Source organism: Loxodonta africana, chromosome 9, assembly GCF_030014295.1.
Source record: "Loxodonta africana isolate mLoxAfr1 chromosome 9, mLoxAfr1.hap2, whole genome shotgun sequence".
Classification (NCBI taxonomy): Eukaryota; Metazoa; Chordata; class Mammalia; order Proboscidea; family Elephantidae; genus Loxodonta; species Loxodonta africana.
The window spans coordinates 118952629-118971451 of record NC_087350.1 but is presented as its reverse complement, the minus strand read 5'-3'; the positions used below and the strand labels follow the sequence as shown (position 1 = coordinate 118971451).

The window sequence follows — 18823 nt, the reverse complement described above, 5'->3', positions numbered from 1 at the left end:
GCTCCCACTAAGCTGAACCCACACGGTCAGGACTGGTGCCCCAAACACCACGTGACTGAGGGTGGCTGAGGCTGGACTCTGCCTCCCAGGGCGCCCTGCCCTGCGTTCTCTGAAGGATACCCACGGTACTCACACTTCTGCAGTGCTCTCTGGAAGCGGCGGCCCCGGGTGTGCCTCAACACATGCTCCGGGCACTTGTTGATGTGCCGCAGGGTGAGTTTGCAGAACAACTGGCGCCTGAAGGACAGGGACACCTTGGTTTGTGGGACAGGTCGCAAGAAAGGAGCCAGGCCAGTGGCTCGCCAGCCCGGCTGCATCTGGGAATCACCAAGCCCATCCCCAGAGGTCTGGTGGAAACGGTCTACAGCGTGCCTGGGTGTAGGGATTTTCCAAACTCCCGAGCGAGTCTATGCTGCAGCAGGCAGGCACCACAGCAGGGCTCAAGGGTGAGATCATGCCTGCTGAAGACACGGCATCAAGTAAGGCAGAGAGCTCCAGGCACGGAGCACCTACCACCACCCCTTGCTCACCCTAAGCCTCGTCAGCCATCACACAGCTAAAGAGACCCTTTCAAATAGATACGACACTGACATCTCTTGGAGCCTTACCAAATAGGACACAGTGGTCCTGCTCCTCTGTAGACTGGACAGAACACAGATGACAAGCCTCACACCCCGGGGATCACAGGTGACTCACAGCACCGGCCTCCCACCTGGAACCCAGGTCTCCTGACTCATGAAGAGACCTTTCCTTGAGAGGAGCGCTGAGCCAGACAGGAGGCCTGGGCTTAGTTACCGGAGTATGCTACCCCTTCAGCAGCCAGACTTGGCGCAGGTAACTCTTCTCCCCCGGGCGTGGGGAGAATAAGACTCCTCAGCGCCTGGCACAGAGCTCGGGAAGTGGCACCTCCACAGCGGAGGCCCTGGAGATGGTGGGCTCCCTTCCAGGGGGGCTCGGAGGTGGGGGCCCTGGGAGCACACCGAGGTGGCTGCCCCCCTCTGCCCCATGTGGCCGGCCCCGTCGCCCCACGTGGCGCCCACGTACGGGTTCTTGGTGCTGGGCACGATGTGCGGCTCGAACTCGGCGTAGTCGAAGGCGGGGAATGCGCGCACCAGGCGCTGGTACTTCTTGCCGCGAGTGTAGACCTGGAGCTCGGGCAAGCGGCAGGGCAGCTCGTGGCCCGTCAGGGTGCACGTCACCTGCGGAGGGTGGCAGCACGGTCAGGGGCCCAGCTCCCGCCCCGCGTCCCCGCCCCGCGCTCGCGCCCCCGTCCCGCCGCAGACCTTGGTGCCGCCGGGCTCGAGCCGCAGACCCGGGTGCTGGCGCAGGAAGACGCGCACCTCGGCCGGAGGCTCGCCCATTTTCGGCCGCCGGCGTAGCGCACACGTGGGCCGGGCGGGCTTGGCGGTGCCCCGGAAGCAGATGGGCCCGCGCCCCGGAAGCGCTCGTGGGCCGCTGGGGGCGATGGTGGCGCGGTGGCTGGGGCCCGCGGGGCTGAGGCTGCTGCTGCTGCGTGCGGCGGGCGCGGGGCCAGTGAGCCGGGCGTGGAGGGCGGGGAAGAGGGGGCGCGGGGCCGGGGGGGGTGCGGAGGGCGGGGAGGAGGGGGCGCGGGGCCGCGGGGGGGTGCGGAGGGCGGGGAGGAGGGGGCTCGGGGCCGGGGGGGGTGCGGAGGGCGGGGAGGAGGGGACGCGGGGCCGGGGGGGTGCGGAGGGCGGGGAGGAGGGGGCGCGGGGCCGGGGGGGTGCGGAGGGCGGGGAGGAGGGGGCGCGGGGCCGGGGGGGGTGCGGAGGGCGGGGAGGAGGGGGCGCGGGGCCGGGGGGGGTGCGGAGGGCGGGGAGGAGGGGGCGTGGGGCCGTCAGCCCATCCTCTGTCGCCGCAGGCCCCGGGCAGCGCCATCGGGAGAAGCGCCTTTGGGGCACCCCGACGCCCAGGTGAGGAGTGTGTCCAGGGCATGATTTAGGGACAGCCATCCTGCTTCCTGTCGTGCACGTTACAGGGGTGGCCTGGGGATCAAAATAAAGTCAGTAACTCCGGACTGAATGCAAACTCTATGTGGGAGAGACTTCGCATTTTTTTGAAATGCATTTTGGTCAAGCCTTGATTTTGTGCGGATACGGTTGTCGTTGTGTGTCAAGGAGTGGATTCTAACTCACGGTGATCCTGTAAAACGAAACAAAAAAAAAACATTGCCATTGAGTGGATTCCCACTTATAGCGACCATATAGGACAGAGGGAAATGTCTCATAGGGTTTCCAAGGAGTGGCTGGTGGATTCGAAGTGCCGACCTTTTGATTAGCAGTGGTAACTCAACCTGTGTAGGATCGTACCAAAGATCCCCAGTCTTTCCTTCCATGGAGCAGCTGGGTGGGTGCAAACCACAAACCTTTAGTTAGCAGATAAGTACTTAACCGTTGTGCCACGAGGCTCCTTGCCAATACTGTCAAAACCAAAAACCAAATCTGTTGCCGTCAAGTCGATTCTGACTCATAGCGACCCTATAGGACAGAGCAGAGCTGCCCCATAGAGTTCCCAAAGAGTGCCTGGTGGATTCAAACTGCTGACCTTTTGGTTAGCAGACGGAGCTCTTAACCGCTATGCCACTAGGGTTTCCCGCCAATACTGTAGCGAGTGCTTTATTATCACAACAGGAAGGCTCAGAGAGGTTATGTACCTTGCCCAGCACCTTACCCAACAATTGAGTGACAGAGGCAGGCCTCAAACCCAGGGCTCTGAAGCACATCATTTATGTGCCGCCTCTCAGTGTCCAGCAGGGTCTTCTGCAGCGCGTAGAGGGCTGTGCATAAATGAAGGACCCTTGAGAGCCTCTCCCAGCCTGCTTTTCTGCCATGCCCAAGGATCACCCAATGAGAGCAAAAACGCACCTTCGTGTGTACTGTTCCATCTTTAAATTTCTGATGAGCAATGAAAAGGAGCAGCTTTGAAGAGAGCTTTGTAAACCATCGTCTAACTTCAGGGCAGATACCGTGTTTCCTTTCAGAGCACAGTAGCCAGTGGTGCCCATAGCTGCTTGCTAAAGGTTTCTTGAGCATATGAATGAATACCCAGCTCCTCTTAGTACAGTAGGATATATCTTAGCGCATTCTTGATCAAAAAAGCATGCGGTGGTTACAGAAGTTATGCAGGGTCAGGGTTGGCGACAGCCCTGGGAGACGCCCTGGGTCTCAATTTAGTCAGCATTTCCGGAGCCTGTGCCATGTGCCAGGCACTGGGCACTGAGGTGGGACCTGGGCTGGTGGCCTGTTAGCTCCTGTGCCATGTTCTCTTAGGCAGTATTGGCAGAGGGAGAATTCTTGAGGAATTGGCTGCTCCAGTCCTGTTTGTTCTGGGCTCTGACCAGTGTCGATGTTGTGCAGCCAGCACCACCCACCTCTCTTGCTCCCTCTAGGGGTGGCCTGGAGGCCAAGCAGGCGTGGTGGTTCTGCAGCAGAAGCACGTACCACCGGGGCGGAGGATGACTCCTTTCTCCAGTGGCTCTTGCTTCTCATCCCTGTGACTGCCTTTGGCCTGGGGACATGGCAGGTAAAGGCTGGTGTGTAACCGGCTGTCTCTGAGCCTTTGGTCTGCTGCTGTCTGCTCGAGGTTTGCATATGCTGTGTTTGTAGGTCCAGCGTCGGAAGTGGAAGCTGAAGCTGATCGCGGAGTTAGAGTCTCGAGTCATGGCTGAGCCCATCCCTCTGCCCGCAGAGTGAGTGTGTGGCCGTCTGCCCAGGCTGGTCAGCAGCGGAGCCCCAGCTTCTGCTTGCCTCCCAGCCCTTTTCAACAGGGCTTTGTCAGCCACATCTTGGCCCTCAGATAGGAGCCCACCAACCTCAGTCTCTCTGCTGGGTTTCCTCTTGGAATCTAACCACCCTGCGAAGCTGCCTGAGGCTGTCAGACAGATACAGGAACATCTTGTCCTTGAGCCCTGGTGGCTTTCACCCTGTCTCACGTGCGGCGAACCTGAAGCCCCCTTTCCCATGCTGACAGCACCATAGAGCAGCAATGCTTAGCTGCAGGTGAGGGTTGACAAAAGGGGTCCTGGAGTGAGAGTGTTCTTTTGAAAAGGTGCCCCAAGTGATTCTGCTGCCCCTCCCACGTGGCATCAGAAGGCTGGGCTGAGGAACACCTGTTAGAGGGCACGCCCTGCCACCCCAGCCCCCTCTGTGCCTTGCAGTGTCAACGTTCACTTGTCTGGCCCTTACGGGCTTCGTAGTTTGCAGCCATGGCCTTTGAGGGAGTTTTCCTGCTGGGCCTCGTGTGGGCTCAGCTCCCTCTCCCTCTGCACCTAACCCAGCGGCCCCCTCTCCATCTCTCCACCTTAGCCCTGTGGAGCTGAATAGTCTGGAGTACAGGCCAGTGAGGGTCAGGGGGCGCTTTGACCACTCTAAGGAGCTGTACATGATGCCCCGGACCATGGTGGACCCGGCCCGAGAGGCCCGGGATGCTGGCCGGATCTCATCCTCGGTCGAGAGTGGGGCCTACGTCATCACCCCCTTTCACTGCTCTGACTTGGGGTGAGTAGAACAGGCAGGGAGGGCAGGGAGCTCGCTGGCACGGCAGGTGCTGTTCCAGGGCACACGGGTTTTCCAGCAACAGAATAACCCACCATTGGCCTTCCCTCCTTAACCCCCAACCTTGGTAAGGCCCTGGGGGACCTAAGATACCCAGAAAGATTCATTTCCTTGAATTTGAAATCTGTAATTCTGACACTGGTTAAGTAACATTCTTAGCCACTTCATTTATTACTAACAATTTGTAAATAAACTGTTATGGGACAGTGTGATGGGGGTGGCCAGCAAGAGGAACCCAGGGTAAATGAACCCCAACAACTCTGCCTGTAGGAACTGAGAGAGGTGGCTTCAGGGCATGGGGTGGGGGTGGATCACAGGAAGGTTGAAGAGATGGGGACGTGCATTCCAGGCAAAGAAAAAAACCAAAACCAAACCTGTTGCTGTCGAGTCAATTCCAGTTCAATACCAAATCTATATGACATGGACCTATGCTCCATAGGGTTTCCAAGGAGCAGCTGGTGGTTTCGAACTCCTGACCCTTTGGTTAGCAGCCATAGCTCTTAACCACCATGCCACCGGGGTTTCCTATAGGCAGAGGAAGTGTCTGCGTTATCACTGGGCTCTGGAAGCCTGGGGCTCTTATGAAAGCGCAGGCTGATCTCATAGGGCTGGGGCAGCCTGGAAGCTTCTAGCAAGCAGATGTGTGCCAGTGCTGGAAAGCCACAGCAGGGAGTGGAGGCGGCTAGGTCACCAGCTTGGTAGGCCCTGGAGTTGAGATGTTTTCAGCGACACGATGGGTTCAGGTTTAATTTTTTAGAGTTTCAGCCGTCATGCTGACGTGGTGGCAGCTGTTGCAGCAGCTCTAGGCAGGTGGGCCCCTGAACAAACCCAGCACCACCGGCAGCAGCGTCGCAAGGAGTGGGGTACAGGGGAAAAGTGTGGCAGATTGGGGAGTTAGGCAGAACTCTTGGTGGCTGACCTCCAAGGGGCCGGTGAACAGGGAGGGATCTCTAAGTACCAATAGGAAATAGGCACAGGCTAGTGATGTGCCCAGGGCTGTCTGCTCAGTTCTAAAGCATTCCTGGGAGCTGTGGCTGTTCCTAGAGGAAGCCTCTCTGCCCAGGCTTTGCCCACTAACACTCCCCTGGCTCCGGTTTGCCAGCTTGTGAGCCTGTGTACTGTCTTGTTACCTCTCTTCAGAACCACTCCCTCCCCGCCCTGATTGTGTCCACTGTTGTTCCAGAGCCACCATCCTGGTAAACAGAGGATTTGTCCCCAGGAGTAAAGTGAACCCAGACACCAGGCAGAAGGGCCAGGTAAGGGACACACCCCTTCCTGTCCAGTGTCCCTGGGCCCCTCCCTCCACCCTAAGCCCTTCACACCTTGCTTTACAGACTGAGGAGGAAGTGGACCTGGTTGGGATAGTGAGACTGACAGAAACCAGGAAACCATTTGTCCCTGAGAACAACCCAGAGAAGAACCACTGGCATTACCGGGACCTGGAGGCCATGGCCAGAGTCACTGGCGCAGACCCCATCTTCATCGATGCAGACTTCAGTATGTTGTGGCCTGTCCACCTGGGAAGATCAAGTAGTTTTTCTGAACACCCTGGGTCTGCCTCCCTCTGAACCCTGACAGCTTCCCAGTTTGTGTTTACTTTGGTGTTTAAAAATAGAGAAGTGTTTAAAGAATACTAAGAAAAAAGTCAAGGCTGGGGAGGTGGTTAAGGCCTTAAGGAGCTGATGTGACTTGGAGTCAAGGTCTGAAGGTGCCTGGGCAAAAATCACAGCTGAGGAAAGCTGTGATGGCTGAGAGGCTGGTCCACTGTCCCCCCTACAGAGAGCACTGTCACCGGAGGACCGATTGGAGGTCAGACACGAGTGACACTGCGGAACGAGCACCTGCAGTATATCCTTACCTGGTGAGTCCCCAGCTCTCCCCCGCCCCACTGCTCCTTCTCCTTCACAAGGTGACAGCCTTTTTGTCCTTTTCCCCCAAGGTATGGCCTGTGTGCAGCCACATCGTACCTGTGGTTTACGAAATTCATGCGCAGGCCTCCTGTCCTGAGATAGCTGAGACCTCATCCCTGAGGTAATCAGTCACGAGTGTACAGCATTTCCATGTTGCATCATGTGGTATAAATAAAACTCCTGAGTTCACACTGTGCCTTTATTTCTTTCCACCTAAATAAGTTAGCAACTGGCTGACCATAAAATCCTGGCTTGGTTCATTCAGAGTTATGACCAAACAGTTGACAGGTTTTCCACACTTGACACGTAAATTACACTTTAAAGTATATATCATAAATCCAAGTTTCACACAGCTCCTACCCTCACAGGAGAAAGGCCCCGGGCAGGTCTGAACACACATTTGCTGTGATGCCCCAAAACATGCATACCTTCAACCCACAATGCCACGTGGATACCCGCTGAAGGGTAAGTTTTATTTCTATGTACAGAAAAACCAGCTGTGTACACTCAGCCCAGCTTGGTGGCGAGTTCTTTGGCCTTCGCCTTTTCCAGCTTGGCAATGCGAGCCACAGACTTGGGACCCAGGACGTTGCCTCCCCAGTGACGGCGGATCTGAAAGAAAGGAAGGTAGTTAGCTTGCCTGTTGTTTCCAAAGACTTCCAAAGCACCCTAGTCAAGCTCTTCTGTCTGGTGGTTCTATGTTGAACACCAAACAGAATTTTCATAAAAAGTTACGAGCTAGCCAGTCTTTGGAAAAATGTTTGATTTGTCTGAAGTGCTTTGTAGGAAAGCACACCTCACCTCATCATATCTGTCGTTGTAGTTGGTCCTGATGGCTTCCACCAGCTTAGCCAGAGCTCCTTTGTCTTCTCTAAAGAGACACAGACAAATGTCAACCTTGGCTTCGTCTCCCAGTTACTCTTCTACCAAATAGGAATGCTTTCATTTTTTGCAACAAACAGATACCTTTTGCCTCAGATAAAACTTGACCACATGGTTTGTTCAGGTGAAGAAATTCTTAACCATCATTGGCAAAGGGTCATTGTCACTCAGATAAATGTGTTCCCTGAACTAGAACACCGGTCTTTTAAGAAGGTAAAATCCAGACAGGTGATTAAGTGAACTTTAGAAAGGGTTCCTACCCACCTACTGATCCTTGGGGAGTCTGGGGCAGGGTCTTATACTCACGAGTTCACCTGTGTGAAGGCAACGGTGGTGCAGGTCTTCCTGTGGACAAGCCGCCCCAGCCTGGCCTTCCCCTTGATGATGCAGTAGGGAACCCCCATCTTACGACACAAGGCCGGCAGGAAGACAACCAGCTGAAAGACAGCATTAGCTTGTGAGGACATTTTGACCAGAAACAGTCATTTAAAAGGGTTAGTTTGGTAGCAACTGCTCAGAATTAAAAAGAAGAAAAAGCTCATGTGTTTGCACGTCAAGGGTTAATTCAGAGGGAGACTAACATCACTGCAGAGCCATCTTGGGTCTGCACTGTGCACACATGGAGGGCTGACCCTTGGTTGCCAGGCTCAGTACTGAGCCTACTCTATCCGTTCTTCCAGCAAGAACACAAGAATCAGCTGGAGATTGGCAGCCAGGGCTCAAGGGCACGTACCTCGATGGGGTCCACGTCGTGTGCCATCACCACCAGCTGGGCCTTCTTGTTTTCCACCAAAGTGGTGACAGTGTTGACCCCTACAACACACGAGCAGTCTGCATGAGCACGCAAGGCAGCCATTTAGACCACAGCAAGCAGCTCCACAGGGGCCTCAGCTGTGACTCAGTGTTAAAAAGCTCAATTCACCCCTCATGGTCACTTCAGGTGAAAAATTATCATCATCATCGCCAACAGCTTGGCCCACCACGTACACACTGGGAGGTGCCCACTCACCCGCTCTAAGGACAGGGGGTCTCTTGGTGGGGATGTCCCCTTTGCCAGCAGCCTTCTTCTCAGCCCGGGCCAACAGCCTCTGCTTCTTCTCTTGCTTTGTCTCTGGTCTGTACTTGTGGGCCAGCTTCAGCAGCTGAGTAGCTGTGAAAACTCTCTGGTTTAGGTCTGCAGTTTAATCCTGGTCACTCAGTGTACATGCTAGATAGCTGTTTTGGGGGTGTGCACTGACAACTGCAGCTGAACAAGCCTAAGGCCGTGTATACAATCTCTCCAGTTTGTCCGAAAATGAAGCCATCTTTGTGTTCTGGGAACTAGACCAAAAAGCTTGGGTTTTAAAAACTAGTCTACCTGATAATACCCATTCCCGTCAAAAGGCCTCAGTTTCTCTACTGTCACAATGAAGACGGCAACCTTCCCAAACAGCGATTTTATAAAGCAGAACTCACCTGTCTGGCGGTCCAAGGCCTGGGTGAACTGGTTAATGGCGGGGGGCACTTTCAGGCGCTTGTAGAGGATAGCCCTCTGCCGCTGCAGCCGGATGTAGCGCGGCCATTTGACAAAGCGGGTGAGGTCCCTTTTGGGTTGGATGTCCTGTCCTGCGAAGTAAGGGGCAGCAAGGTGAGTGAGGCTCAAATGCCTCGTCCCGTTTACTGTGGGGCCAGAGGGTGTAGGTGCATCAGAGATCTTGGTGGCTGAAGCAGCATCACCATCTCTCAGATAGCAAATATTCTCTCACATCATCTGCACACAGACACCTCGGCCCGTGGAAGAGACCTGGGTACCTTTCCTCATCCAACAAAAAGCCAAGGGGCACCCATCAGCGTGTGCCCGAAGCGTTAACATGTTACTACTGCAAGCGCACCCTAGAACGTGCTCAGCCGCTAACTCAATCAGCCCACGGAAGGCTGTACCATCTCGGCCTCCATTTCAAAGACTTTACAGCTACAATGCAGCAGAAAAAGAACTTAAATCCCAACAGTCTCCACTCCAGAACCAGAATAACCCACAGCTCTGGTCCTTCATGTAGCTTTTGTTCAACGAACTACCTTCTTCACCAGGAGGAACACAGAGAAGCTATTACCATCTTCCCTTTTCCTACTCACCGATGCCGAAGTTCTTGGGCCTCTTCTCAAACAGGGGATTTACCACCTTCTTGGCCTCCTGCTTCTTGACGACAGCAGGGGCCGGGGCCACCTTCTTGCCTTTAGCCTTCTTTCCTTTAGGCTTGGTGGAAAGAAAACCCAGTCTGCGCTCCCACCTTGCCCCTGGGAGCTTCCTCATAGAGGGCTGGCTCCCAGGAGACGGGTGGCCAACAAGCCCTGCCCCAAACCAGCCCTCTCGGCAAAGCCTTGTCCCCGTAAGCGCACGGGCCCATTCGTGCGTCAGCGCTCTCGGTGGCAGGAAGCGTCTTCCCCCCTCGGACAGCAAACCTTCTCTGCCAGCGTCTGCACCGGCCCGACACCACTGGGCGGTGTCTCCGACGGACCCCCGGCCAGAGCCCGTCCACAGCCGCGCGCCCCAGCTCTCGGCTCACGGGTCTCGACGTCCTAGCTCGGAGCGCTGAGATCCGGGCCGCCACCCGCCAGGTCCCCGTCTCTGAGCTCCACGTCCCACGAGAAGGGATCGTGGCTCTTAAGGCCCGGCCGTGCGGCGCGCAAGATGCTCAGGAGCAGCCAAAAGCGGACACTGAACCCTCCTCGAGGCCCCGAGCGGCCTTCATGAAGGCGGAGCTCCCGGCCGCTCCGAGCCCGCATTGCGGCGCTTGGGCTCCCAGCCCTCCTTTCCCGCCGGCTGCGCAGGGACCACCGCACCCGCATCCCTCCCCTGGCTGCCCCGAAACCCCGGCCCGAGGCCTAGGCGCCAGCCCCGGAGGAGCTCCCCTGCCGCCAGGCAGAGGAGAGGATCCCGGGGGGACGCGCCCCGAGGAGGATGGCAGCGGATGTCACCCGGTCCCGCACCAACAGACTCACTCACCATCTTGAGCGGATGGACGAGAGAGAAAGGGAACGGATTGTGGGTAATATGTATGTGACCTCGGAGATCGCGAGAACTGGTGCCTGAGCGGGATTTTGGATTTAAAGAGACAGGACCCCTTTCCGCCTGCTGCGCTCAGGGGAGGTGCTCGCAGACGGCCTCGGGGGCTTGGTCTGCGGAGCCCGCACCGCCGCTGAGAGAAGTCGGGTCAGAGAAGTGCCACGGGCCGGGCGCCCGGGTGGTGAGGAGGCGCCAGGTAAGCGCGGGCCGAGTCGCGCTGTGGAGTCCGGGCTCTGGTTGCGGCGGCGGCGGGCAGTGTAGACCAGAGCCCTCCGGGACGGGTTCCTGTCGGCCGCGCGCCCAGCGCCCCCGGCCGCCTCAGACCCCGAGCCCGTTCCAGCGGTCGCGCGGCGGCTCGGGCCAGCCCTGCGGGCCCCGAGGCCGTTTACCCCGTGTTAGCCCCGGAGCGGCCGCGTGGGTCCGTCCTTTCATTCCTACGTGTGCTTTTCTCCCCCCACGTTGGCGCAGAGGCCGCGACTTTGGGCCTTCGTGCCCCCTCCGTGCGCGCGGACGGCTCTGCGCGCCCGGCACCGACCCGAGCGCCGGGGTCCCTTGCCCGCGGGGCGCTCGCAGCCGCGGCCGCCGGGCGTGGACGGGGGGTTGCCCAGGGACCCCGAGCAAAGCGTGCAAAGGCCCGGCGGCGCGCGCTCGGGGCGGTCAGTGCGGCCGGAGGGGATGGAGGGCGCTGAGACCGCCGGGGCCGGGGCTGGGCACCGAGCCGTGGGGGCCGCGGAAGCTTTGGGGCAGTGGTGTGTCGCGCAGCCGACTACGACTCATAGCTACCCCATGTGACAGAGTAGAACTGCCCCGTAGTCTCCGAAGCTGTAATCTACGGGAGTTGGAAACGCTGGTGGCGCAGCGGTTAACAGCTACGGCTGCTAACCAAAAGGTCTGCAGTTCGAATCCACCAGGCGCTCCTTGAAAACTGTGGGGCAGTTCTGCTCTGTCCTGTAGGGTCGCGCTATGAGTCAGAATCGACTCAACGGCGACGTGTTTGGTTTTTTTTTTTTTTTAATCTATGGGAGCAGATCTCCAGGCCTTCTCTCTCTCTAGCCCTTAACCACTGTGCTACCAGGCTCCTCCGCAGGGAAGTAGCAGGACCAGTCACTTCCTAGAGCCGACCTGGCAGCGGTGTGGACACTGGAGGGTGTGGGGGAGGCGGTGGTGTAGGGGTGATGGGGCCGGAGCAGACTGGAGGGAAACGGTGGATTCTAAGGTGTGTAGGGTGGAGTGAAAAGGACTCGGTGCTTACTTGGATGAGGGGTACTGGCCAAGGACGGCAGCTGCTGCCTGAGATGTGCAAGGAGGTCCGGGAGAAGCGGGCTGGCAGGGGAGGAGGCTGGGAGCTCCTTCCAGGCCTCTGAAATTCCGGGGGCCTGAGAGACCTGCAGCAGCACTGCCGGGTGGACCGCCCCATGGCCAGCCTGATGTGCAGTGTTGACCTGGTACTAGGATGAGGGGTGGCTCCAAGAAGAGGCCTGGGTCCCAGCAGTGCCAGCGAATGCAAGAGTTTCTCTGTGTTTGAATGACTGAATGAGTTTATTTGGTAGAGGAGGTATAGCCTCCAGAAACCTGCACACTCTGCTAAGGTGGAGACTCAGAGTGGCTGAGGTCGGCTATACCCGCCCACCTTCAGATGTCTGCCCTCCGCTCTGGGTCCCAGGCGCTGACTGGTGGCCCTTGGGCCGCAGCCCCCCGGCCCCTGCCATGGCCCAGCAGAGAGCTCTGCCACAGAGCAAGGAGACACTGCTGCAGTCCTACAACAAGCGGCTCAAGGACGACGTCAAGTCCATCATGGATAACTTCACCGAGATCATCAAGACGGCCAAGGTGGGTGGGGCTGGCTGGGCGGGCTTCCAGTCTCCTGTACCAGGTGGGGGCTCTGGCTGTGGGAGGCCAAGGGAAGGGGGTGTCTAGAGAGGGCCGAGACAGGTGAGCAGAGATAACGGCCTGCCCTGGCTAGTAACGTGTGGGAGGCCTGCTTTCAACAGCAGCCGCCCTATATGAAGCACATATGCTGTGCCAGGCAGTGGGGCTACAGCAATGACCGGGACAAACAAGTCCCCAACTGGTACAGAGGACACTTAGGGCCAGGAGTGGCAGGGGCATCGGTAATAACAACCAGGTCAACAGATACATCAATAAAGCAAGTGATCACAAGTCCCTGTAAGGCAGCTGTAGGGGTCTCTGCAGTCACATTGCTGGGTTCAAGGTCACCACTCACTGGCTGTGTGGGTCTGGACAGTTACACAGCTCAGTGTCTGGGCTTCCCCATCCAGTGGGGACAGAGTCTACCTTCCGCATGGGGTCTGTCATGGATCGAATTGTGTCCCCCGAACGTGTGTCATCTTGCTAGGCCGTGATACCCAGTACTGTGTGATTATCCACCATTTTGTGATCTGATGTGATTTTCCTATATGTTGTATATCCTAAACTCTGGGATGTTAACGGGAGCCCTGGTGGTGCAGTGGTTAAGCATTCAGCTATTAACTAAAAGGTTGGCAGTTCAAATCTACCAGCTGCCCACTGAAAACCCTGTGGAGCAGTTTGACTGTGTCCTGTAGAGTTCCTGTGAATCGAAATTGATTCAATGGCAATGGGTTTGGTTTTTTTTTTGTTTTTTTTATGATGTTAATGCAGGATCAGAGGCAGTTAAATTAATAAAGCAGGACTCAATCTACAGGATTAGTTTGTATCTTGAGTCAGTCTCTCTTGAGATATAAAAAGAGAATCCAGGAGAGAGGAGGGGGAGCTCATGCCAAGAATGAAGAAGCAGGAGGGGAGGGTGTCCTTTGGACCTGGGGTCCCTGTGCTGAGAAGGTTCTAGACTAAGGCAAGAGTGATGACAAGGGCCTTCCCTCAGAGCTGACACAGAGAGAAAGCCTTCCCTTGGAGCAGGTGCCCTGAATTCTGACTTCTAGCCTCCTAGACTGTGAGAGTGAACATCTCTTTTGTCAAAGCCATGCACTTGTGGCATTTCTGTTGTAGCACCACTAGATAACTAAGACGGCCCTCAATAAGGCCTTGTCCCTGTGGTCTCTCCCTCTGGGAGCCCAGCACCCAGCATAGCAGTCAACACCCATAAGTATCCGTTTGTCCTCGTTAAGGCGCTTGCTGTCTCTACCAGAGCAGGACGAGATGGAGGTGACATTGCCGAAGGTTTGGTTGAGGAGGCATTCTGGTTGTGTGTACTGGTGTGGTCAGAGTGTGGATGGGCGGGCCAGTTGGAGCCCTGACCGCGCGGCCAGGCTGACTCGCGCATTCTTATTTGCCCCCAAGATTGAGGACGAGACCCAGGTGTCGCGGGCCACGCAGGGCGAGCAGGACAACTATGAGATGCACGTGCGAGCCGCCAACATCGTGAGTCCCGGGGAGGGGAGTGGCCGGCTGCAGGCACCTTTGGGGTGCCTTGTGCTTCCTCGGGTGGGAGACGTTTTGTTGCTGGCCCCCTTCGTTGCCTGCCGGACGAGCCACACAGGACAATGCAGCCAGACTTTGGTTTCACCCTTGGCAGCTTCCAAGAGTGGGGTGGGGATAACCCCTCCTGGCAGCTCCCCTTTGCGGTGCTTGGGGGAGGGCTGTGCATGGGGTGGGGGTGTGGGGGGCACCATCACACCCGTCAGGGCTGGGCAGAGAGTCTGCCACATCCACCCACTGGGCACTGGCGGGGGTTAGAGAGCAGACCCCCTGTGCCGACGGGAGGAGTCACCGTGGGGAAGCAAACTGCAGGACAAGACAGTGTGAGCCCAGCACATCAGCCAGATGTCCACAGTGCGTGCCCTTGAATGAAAACGCACGAGAAAGAGTCTGGAGGGAACCCCCCACTACTGGATGGGCAGGAGGTTAAATGGGACGGTGGTCTTACTGATGGGGTTTGAGCAAGCTGACCTGTGCTGGCATAACTGGTATGTGAAGGTTAGTGCTTCCACGAGCCTGAGCTGAGCCGGCTGAGGGTGGGATGGGGGCAGGCTCGTTACAACTGCTCCGAGGAGGGCTCCGCCTCGCCTGGCCTGCCTTAGAAGCAGCTCATCCCGCACCCCACCCCGTAACTGACTTCCCAGTTTCTTGATTTAATTCTCATCAACGACCCTGTTAGCTTCCCAGGGTTCCTGTGACAAATTTCCACATGCTTGGGGGGCTTAAGAGCACAGACGTTCGTCCTCTTGCAGCTCTGGAGGCTGGAAGTCCAAATCCAGGTGTGGGCAGGGCCACACTCCCTCTGGGGGCTCTAGGGGAGGACCTTCCTTGTCTCTCCCAGCTCTTGGTGGCTCCAGGTGATTCTGGCTTATGGCTGCATCACTCCAGTCTCTGCTCCATCTTCACGTGCCCGTCTTCCCTCTGTTTATCTGTCTCTGTCTCTTCTCCTTTTGTAATAACGACACTACCCCGTTCCAGTATGACCACATAACAGAGACCCTCTTTCCAAACAGGGTCATGTTCACAGGTACAGGGTTAGGATTTTGACGTACCCTTTTGGGGGACACAATTCAACCCATAACAGACCCTATGAAGGCACGTGCTCTAGTCCCATTTTGCAGACGAGGAAACTGAGGCTCCGAGAAGGGGCATTGCATGTGCAGCTCCAGCCACAGGGAGGCAGAGCCACTGTCCCCATCACGACCCTCACTGCCACGTCCACTCCGGTTCTGATGGCACAGGTCCGAGCTGGTGAGTCCCTGATGAAGCTTGTGTCCGACCTGAAGCAGTTCCTGATCCTGAATGACTTCCCGTCGGTAAATGAGGCCATTGACCAGCGCAACCAGCAGCTGCGCACACTGCAGGAGGAGTGTGACCGGAAGCTGATCGCCTTGCGTGATGAGGTCTCCATCGATCTCTACGAGCTTGAGGAGGAGTACTACTCGTCCAGGTACAAATAGGGCAGATGCTGCGCAGAGGCATGGCGGGCACCTGCGTCCCCGGCCTGGCCACCTGCCTGCGCACAGGCCTCTCTGCTTTTGCAAACCTGCCTTGTCTGGGCAGCAGAGCCCCGGCCTGGGTTGCTGAGCAGAGTTCGTGGTCAGTGTTTGATCGACAGACAGTTCACTGCCGTCCACGGTGATGAGCAAAACAGAACTCCCGAGTGTCGGGAGGACCACAGGGCCAGAGTCTCGATGGGGACCAAGTCTGGACAAGAGAGGCCATGCCTGTGCTCACCCAGTGGGGGTGAGGGGGGTGCCAGCTCTTATCTAGGAGCAGGGACTGCTCCCTAGGGCTTCTTGCCCGGACAGGGCTACCTGAGTCTGCGCTCTGTCTTCAATATTTGAACATGACGCCCAGGCTGCCAGCTCCTCCTTGCCACCCAGGTCTGGCCAGCCCAGGGATGTGGCTCCATATGGATGTCATGGGACCCAACAGTGTGGAGGTGGGCCAGTCCTGGGAGGAAAAGGGGAGCCCAAACAGAACGGCCCTGGAAGCCAGGCCTGGGGCACCTGAACCCCCAGTTTCCATTCAGTTCAGCCTTGTCTGTGGAGCACTGCTACCTGCCAGGCCCCGTGCTGCCCCCAGAGATACAGCCATGAGCCAGGCCCGTCATCCCAGTGCTTCTGAGGCCGTGTCAGTTGGAAGGACCCTGAGAAATCAGACTGACTGTCATTTACATAGGGGATACTGGGGCTGGAGGCGGGGCAGGCCTTGCACCCCTGCCCCAATAGCTTGGAAAATCAAGGTGGTCCAGCAGACACAAAGCCCATGCCCATCTGCCCTCGCCTGGATGCCTCTCTTCTTTCCTGGTGGTGGATTTAAAATGCTCATGTCTGCACCACAGGAGGTCACGCTGAGCAGCTGCAAGCACCTGGAGCCAGCATGGCTGGTTTTCCTGCTCTGAACTCGGTGCCAACCCTTGTGGTCCCTTCCCAGTTTTGGCCTCTGAGGGAAGGGACAAAGTGTGACTGCCTAGCTGGAGCAGTTCTAGAATATTCCAGAGGGTTCCAGGACTGCTTTGGTCCCTGACACTCTTCGGCTCAGCAGACATCCGGCGAGCACCTCGTACACACCAGGATGACAGAGAGGAGAACCGCATGGTGCTGGGTGTGCTTCAGACCCCTCCAGGGATGTGGCCCCCAGCCCTGTTTGGTTTTGCAGAATCCTCTCATGTCCTCATCTTTGTCTAACCCCTTGAGCCAGCTTCTGCCCGCTAGGCTCTGGGCCTCTGGATGGAGGTTGGGGGCCAGAGCGGGGAAAGGACCTGCTCGAGGTCACACAGCAGAGCAGGGAAAGAACCCAGGACCCTGAGCCCCAGTCTCCTGATGTCTTCGCCACCCTGTCCATCTCTGTGGTCCACTCAGAGGGGTTTCTGAGCAGCCTGGTGTCACCTCCCAGAATGGTGCCCTCCTACTGGCATCTCTGTCTGCCCCAGCAATCCCCTGGGGGCCGGGGGAGGCCAAAGGGGAGCCCCCCAGGTAGCTCCTGGGGCAGAGCAGGTTGATTCCGTGGCCAAATCCCCTCTTGATGGTCAGGGCCCAGCCAAGCCGTGCTGCCTGGGCTGTGGGCGGCTATGCTCTGTGCCCTTTCCTGCCATCCCCACAGTGAAGGCCACTGGTGGCCAAGCCAGCCAGCCGCACACCCTCCTGCATGAGCTGCCTGTGGCCTCACGCCCAGCTGCCACGTGCTCGCCCCCTTCCACTCAGTGTCTGCTCTTTCTGGCTCTGCCTCTCCCTCTGCTTTCCTTGGGAAGCCACTCTGAGCCCAGGAGTGATGGGACACTGAGGGCTGCAGCAGGGGGAGAGGGACGCAGGGCAGGGTGCAGGAGCAAGCAAGCAGGGTGGGTGGTACCCCAGTGAGCACCCCTCGAGGGTGCCCCCCCATGCCAGGCCTCCATCTCCACTGCAGCCCCGGGACGCTGGTGCTGTTAGAGATGGGGAAACTGAGGCTGGGGGTCAGGGGAGGCGGTCTGTTCAAGGTCGCACTGCAGGTGCTGTGGTGGAGGAGGAATTCCAGGGGCCTGCATTCCTGTCACCCTGCTCAGACTGAGTGCCAGGCAGGGGCAGACCCCAAAACAAGACAGGGTCCCTGCCCTCAGGGAGCACCTTGCAAAATGTAGAGGCCTCAAGGATTGGAGTCACCTGGGGATACTGGTCCTGCAGCCAGCAGCCAGTGAGGAGGGGGCTGGGCTGGGCTGGGCTGGGAGGGCCCAGCAGTGAGGAGAGGGCTGGGAGGGGCCGGAAGTGAGGAAAGAGCTGGGCTCGGGGGGGCTGGACTGGGAGGGGCCGGCCGTGAGGAGGGGGCTCGACTGGGAGGGGCCAGCAGAGAGGTGGGGCCTGGGCTGGGGGGGCCGGCAGTGAGGAAGGGGCTGGGTTGGGAGGGGCCCAGCAGTGAGGAGGGGGCTCGACTGGGAGGGGCCAGCAGAGAGGTGGGACCTGGGCTGGGAGGGGCCGGCAGTGAGGAGGGGGCTGGACTCGGGGGGCCGGCAGTGAGGAAGGGGCTGGGCTGGGAGGGGCCTGCAGTGAGGAGGGGGCAGGAAGGACACTGGTCAGTGAAGAGCCTGGCCCAGAGGGAGGGGCTCCGTCAATTTGCTCCTGGAGCCCAGGGCCCTCCCCAGCCAGGGCCGCCTGAGGGGCCAGCCCGAGCCGAGGAGTGGAGAGGCGGGGCTCTCTTTTCTCAACTCGGCTCTGTCTTGCTTTCTCCCTGCCCTGCTTCCCTCTCTGCCTTCTCCTGTCTCTCCTGGGGGTTTCTGGTGGCGGAAAAGCTCGAGTCTTTGCGAAGCTAGTGATCTGCCTCTGTGTGAAGCTTACTGGAGGCTGGACTTCGACTCAGACCACATCGATGGCCTCTCCGCACCCCTGCTGGTGTCCCCGGAGCCCAGCACTGGCCCCCTGCAGGCTGCGGCCCCTGTCCACCCCCACACCGGCGGCCCCAGCCCCACGGAGCACACCTGAGTCTCCAGGGCTCCCTGCCCAGCCCAAGGTTCCAAGAAAGTAACCCCCCTCTGGGTGCCTGCCTGGGCCTCGGTGCCCACTTGGGGACTCCGCAGAACCGCAGCGCCATGTGGCCTGGGCCCAGGGTCGGGCCACTCAGGACTGCTGGGGAAAACTAGTTCCCCCAACGTTTCTGGGGCCTATCCTTCCTGAGTTACTCTCTAGGCTCTGCTCCCTGGCCTCCCCCAGAGCTGGAGTGACACCTCCACAGTGGGGTGGGAGGGTGCCTAATCTGGGAGAGGCCTGGCTTGTGCACGTTTAAAATGGGGTGGGTTCCTAGGAGTTGACACTACCAACTAAATCCAGCCCCCACACCTGGGCCGGGGCTGCTGTGCCAGGCTGTGCCCACTGCCTCTCGCCTGAGCCATGGTGCCTGTGCCATGGAGCCTGGCCACCTCACAGCCCCGGGCAGAGCCAGAATCCAGGTCGTGGGCCTCCCTAATTTTGCTGCCATATACTTTCTGGTTGTCTTGTAACAAGACTTGAATAAAAATGTCATCTTTG

General features: G+C 58.2%; 4 protein-coding genes and 4 non-coding genes across 11 annotated transcripts in view; 2 read left to right on the top strand and 6 right to left on the bottom strand.

The window, feature by feature from the left end:
* The window catches only part of SURF2 (surfeit 2), a 7666-nt gene extending 6278 nt beyond the window's left edge, over positions 1-1388 (bottom strand). Inside the window, exons 1-3 of the mRNA XM_064290601.1 lie at positions 1284-1388; positions 1045-1199; positions 134-237 (exon numbers count right to left, since the gene is read on the bottom strand). Of these exons, the coding sequence (XP_064146671.1) occupies positions 134-237; positions 1045-1199; positions 1284-1361 (337 nt within the window). The 5' untranslated portion in view covers positions 1362-1388. The remainder of the gene's footprint in view (positions 1-133; positions 238-1044; positions 1200-1283) is intronic.
* Positions 787-6672, top strand: LOC100669327 (surfeit locus protein 1). Of its 2 annotated transcripts, none has more exons than XM_064290596.1 (9): positions 787-834; positions 1880-1931; positions 3407-3540; positions 3624-3706; positions 4323-4514; positions 5755-5827; positions 5906-6068; positions 6351-6432; positions 6511-6672. In XM_064290596.1, exons 1-9 carry the CDS (start codon positions 802-804, stop codon positions 6581-6583), a joined length of 885 nt encoding a protein of 294 aa, XP_064146666.1. In that variant the 5' UTR covers positions 787-801; the 3' UTR covers positions 6584-6672. The 2 variants fall into 2 exon arrangements, with proteins under 2 accessions (XP_064146666.1, XP_064146667.1); XM_064290597.1 differs by lacking the exon at positions 787-834 and adding an exon at positions 1460-1533.
* On the bottom strand, positions 6667-10426 carry RPL7A (ribosomal protein L7a). Its single transcript, XM_064290599.1, has 8 exons — positions 10347-10426; positions 9476-9596; positions 8819-8968; positions 8373-8513; positions 8097-8176; positions 7670-7800; positions 7283-7352; positions 6667-7093 (listed from the first exon to the last, which is right to left on the bottom strand). The coding sequence occupies exons 1-8, from the start codon at positions 10347-10349 to the stop codon at positions 6989-6991; spliced, it is 801 nt and encodes a 266-aa protein (XP_064146669.1). The 5' UTR covers positions 10350-10426; the 3' UTR covers positions 6667-6988.
* On the bottom strand, positions 7450-7516 carry LOC111747797 (small nucleolar RNA SNORD36). The gene has a single exon (XR_002783753.1). It is a non-coding gene; the product is annotated as a small nucleolar RNA SNORD36 (small nucleolar RNA).
* LOC111747798 (small nucleolar RNA SNORD36) lies at positions 7873-7954 on the bottom strand. Its single transcript, XR_002783754.1, has one exon. It is a non-coding gene; the product is annotated as a small nucleolar RNA SNORD36 (small nucleolar RNA).
* LOC111747796 (small nucleolar RNA SNORD36) lies at positions 8257-8329 on the bottom strand. Its single transcript, XR_002783752.1, has one exon. It is a non-coding gene; the product is annotated as a small nucleolar RNA SNORD36 (small nucleolar RNA).
* Positions 9045-9118, bottom strand: LOC111747799 (small nucleolar RNA SNORD24). The gene has a single exon (XR_002783755.1). It is a non-coding gene; the product is annotated as a small nucleolar RNA SNORD24 (small nucleolar RNA).
* On the top strand, positions 9592-18823 carry MED22 (mediator complex subunit 22). 3 transcript variants are annotated; one of them, XM_003420470.4, is made up of 5 exons: positions 9592-10602; positions 12070-12236; positions 13686-13766; positions 15065-15273; positions 18091-18823. In XM_003420470.4, the coding sequence occupies exons 2-5, from the start codon at positions 12114-12116 to the stop codon at positions 18278-18280; spliced, it is 603 nt and encodes a 200-aa protein (XP_003420518.2). In that variant the 5' UTR covers positions 9592-10602; positions 12070-12113; the 3' UTR covers positions 18281-18823. The 3 variants fall into 3 exon arrangements, with proteins under 3 accessions (XP_003420518.2, XP_064146670.1, XP_023395183.2); XM_023539415.2 differs by lacking the exon at positions 9592-10602 and having other exon boundaries at positions 11103-12236; XM_064290600.1 differs by lacking the exons at positions 9592-10602; positions 13686-13766 and having other exon boundaries at positions 11092-12236.

Excerpts from the sequence above, each read along its gene's own strand:
- LOC100669327 (XM_064290597.1), top strand. The coding sequence starts at position 1,465 with ATGGTGGCGCGGTGGCTGGGGCCCGCGGGGCTGAGGCTGCTGCTGCTG. Across the intron at positions 1,534-1,879 it reads GTGCGGCGGGCGCGGGGCCA|GCCCCGGGCAGCGCCATCGG; the intron begins GTGAGCCGGGCG and ends CTGTCGCCGCAG. Across the intron at positions 6,433-6,510 it reads CTGCAGTATATCCTTACCTG|GTATGGCCTGTGTGCAGCCA; the intron begins GTGAGTCCCCAG and ends TTTTCCCCCAAG.
- RPL7A (XM_064290599.1), bottom strand. Across the intron at positions 8,969-9,475 it reads GCCCAAGAACTTCGGCATCG|GACAGGACATCCAACCCAAA; the intron begins GTGAGTAGGAAA and ends CTTACTTCGCAG. Across the intron at positions 8,177-8,372 it reads ACCCCCTGTCCTTAGAGCGG|GGGTCAACACTGTCACCACT; the intron begins GTGAGTGGGCAC and ends CGTGTGTTGTAG.
- MED22 (XM_023539415.2), top strand. The coding sequence starts at position 11,940 with ATGAGTTTATTTGGTAGAGGAGGTATAGCCTCCAGAAACCTGCACACT. Across the intron at positions 13,767-15,064 it reads ACGTGCGAGCCGCCAACATC|GTCCGAGCTGGTGAGTCCCT; the intron begins GTGAGTCCCGGG and ends CTGATGGCACAG. Across the intron at positions 15,274-18,090 it reads GAGGAGTACTACTCGTCCAG|CTCGAGTCTTTGCGAAGCTA; the intron begins GTACAAATAGGG and ends GTGGCGGAAAAG.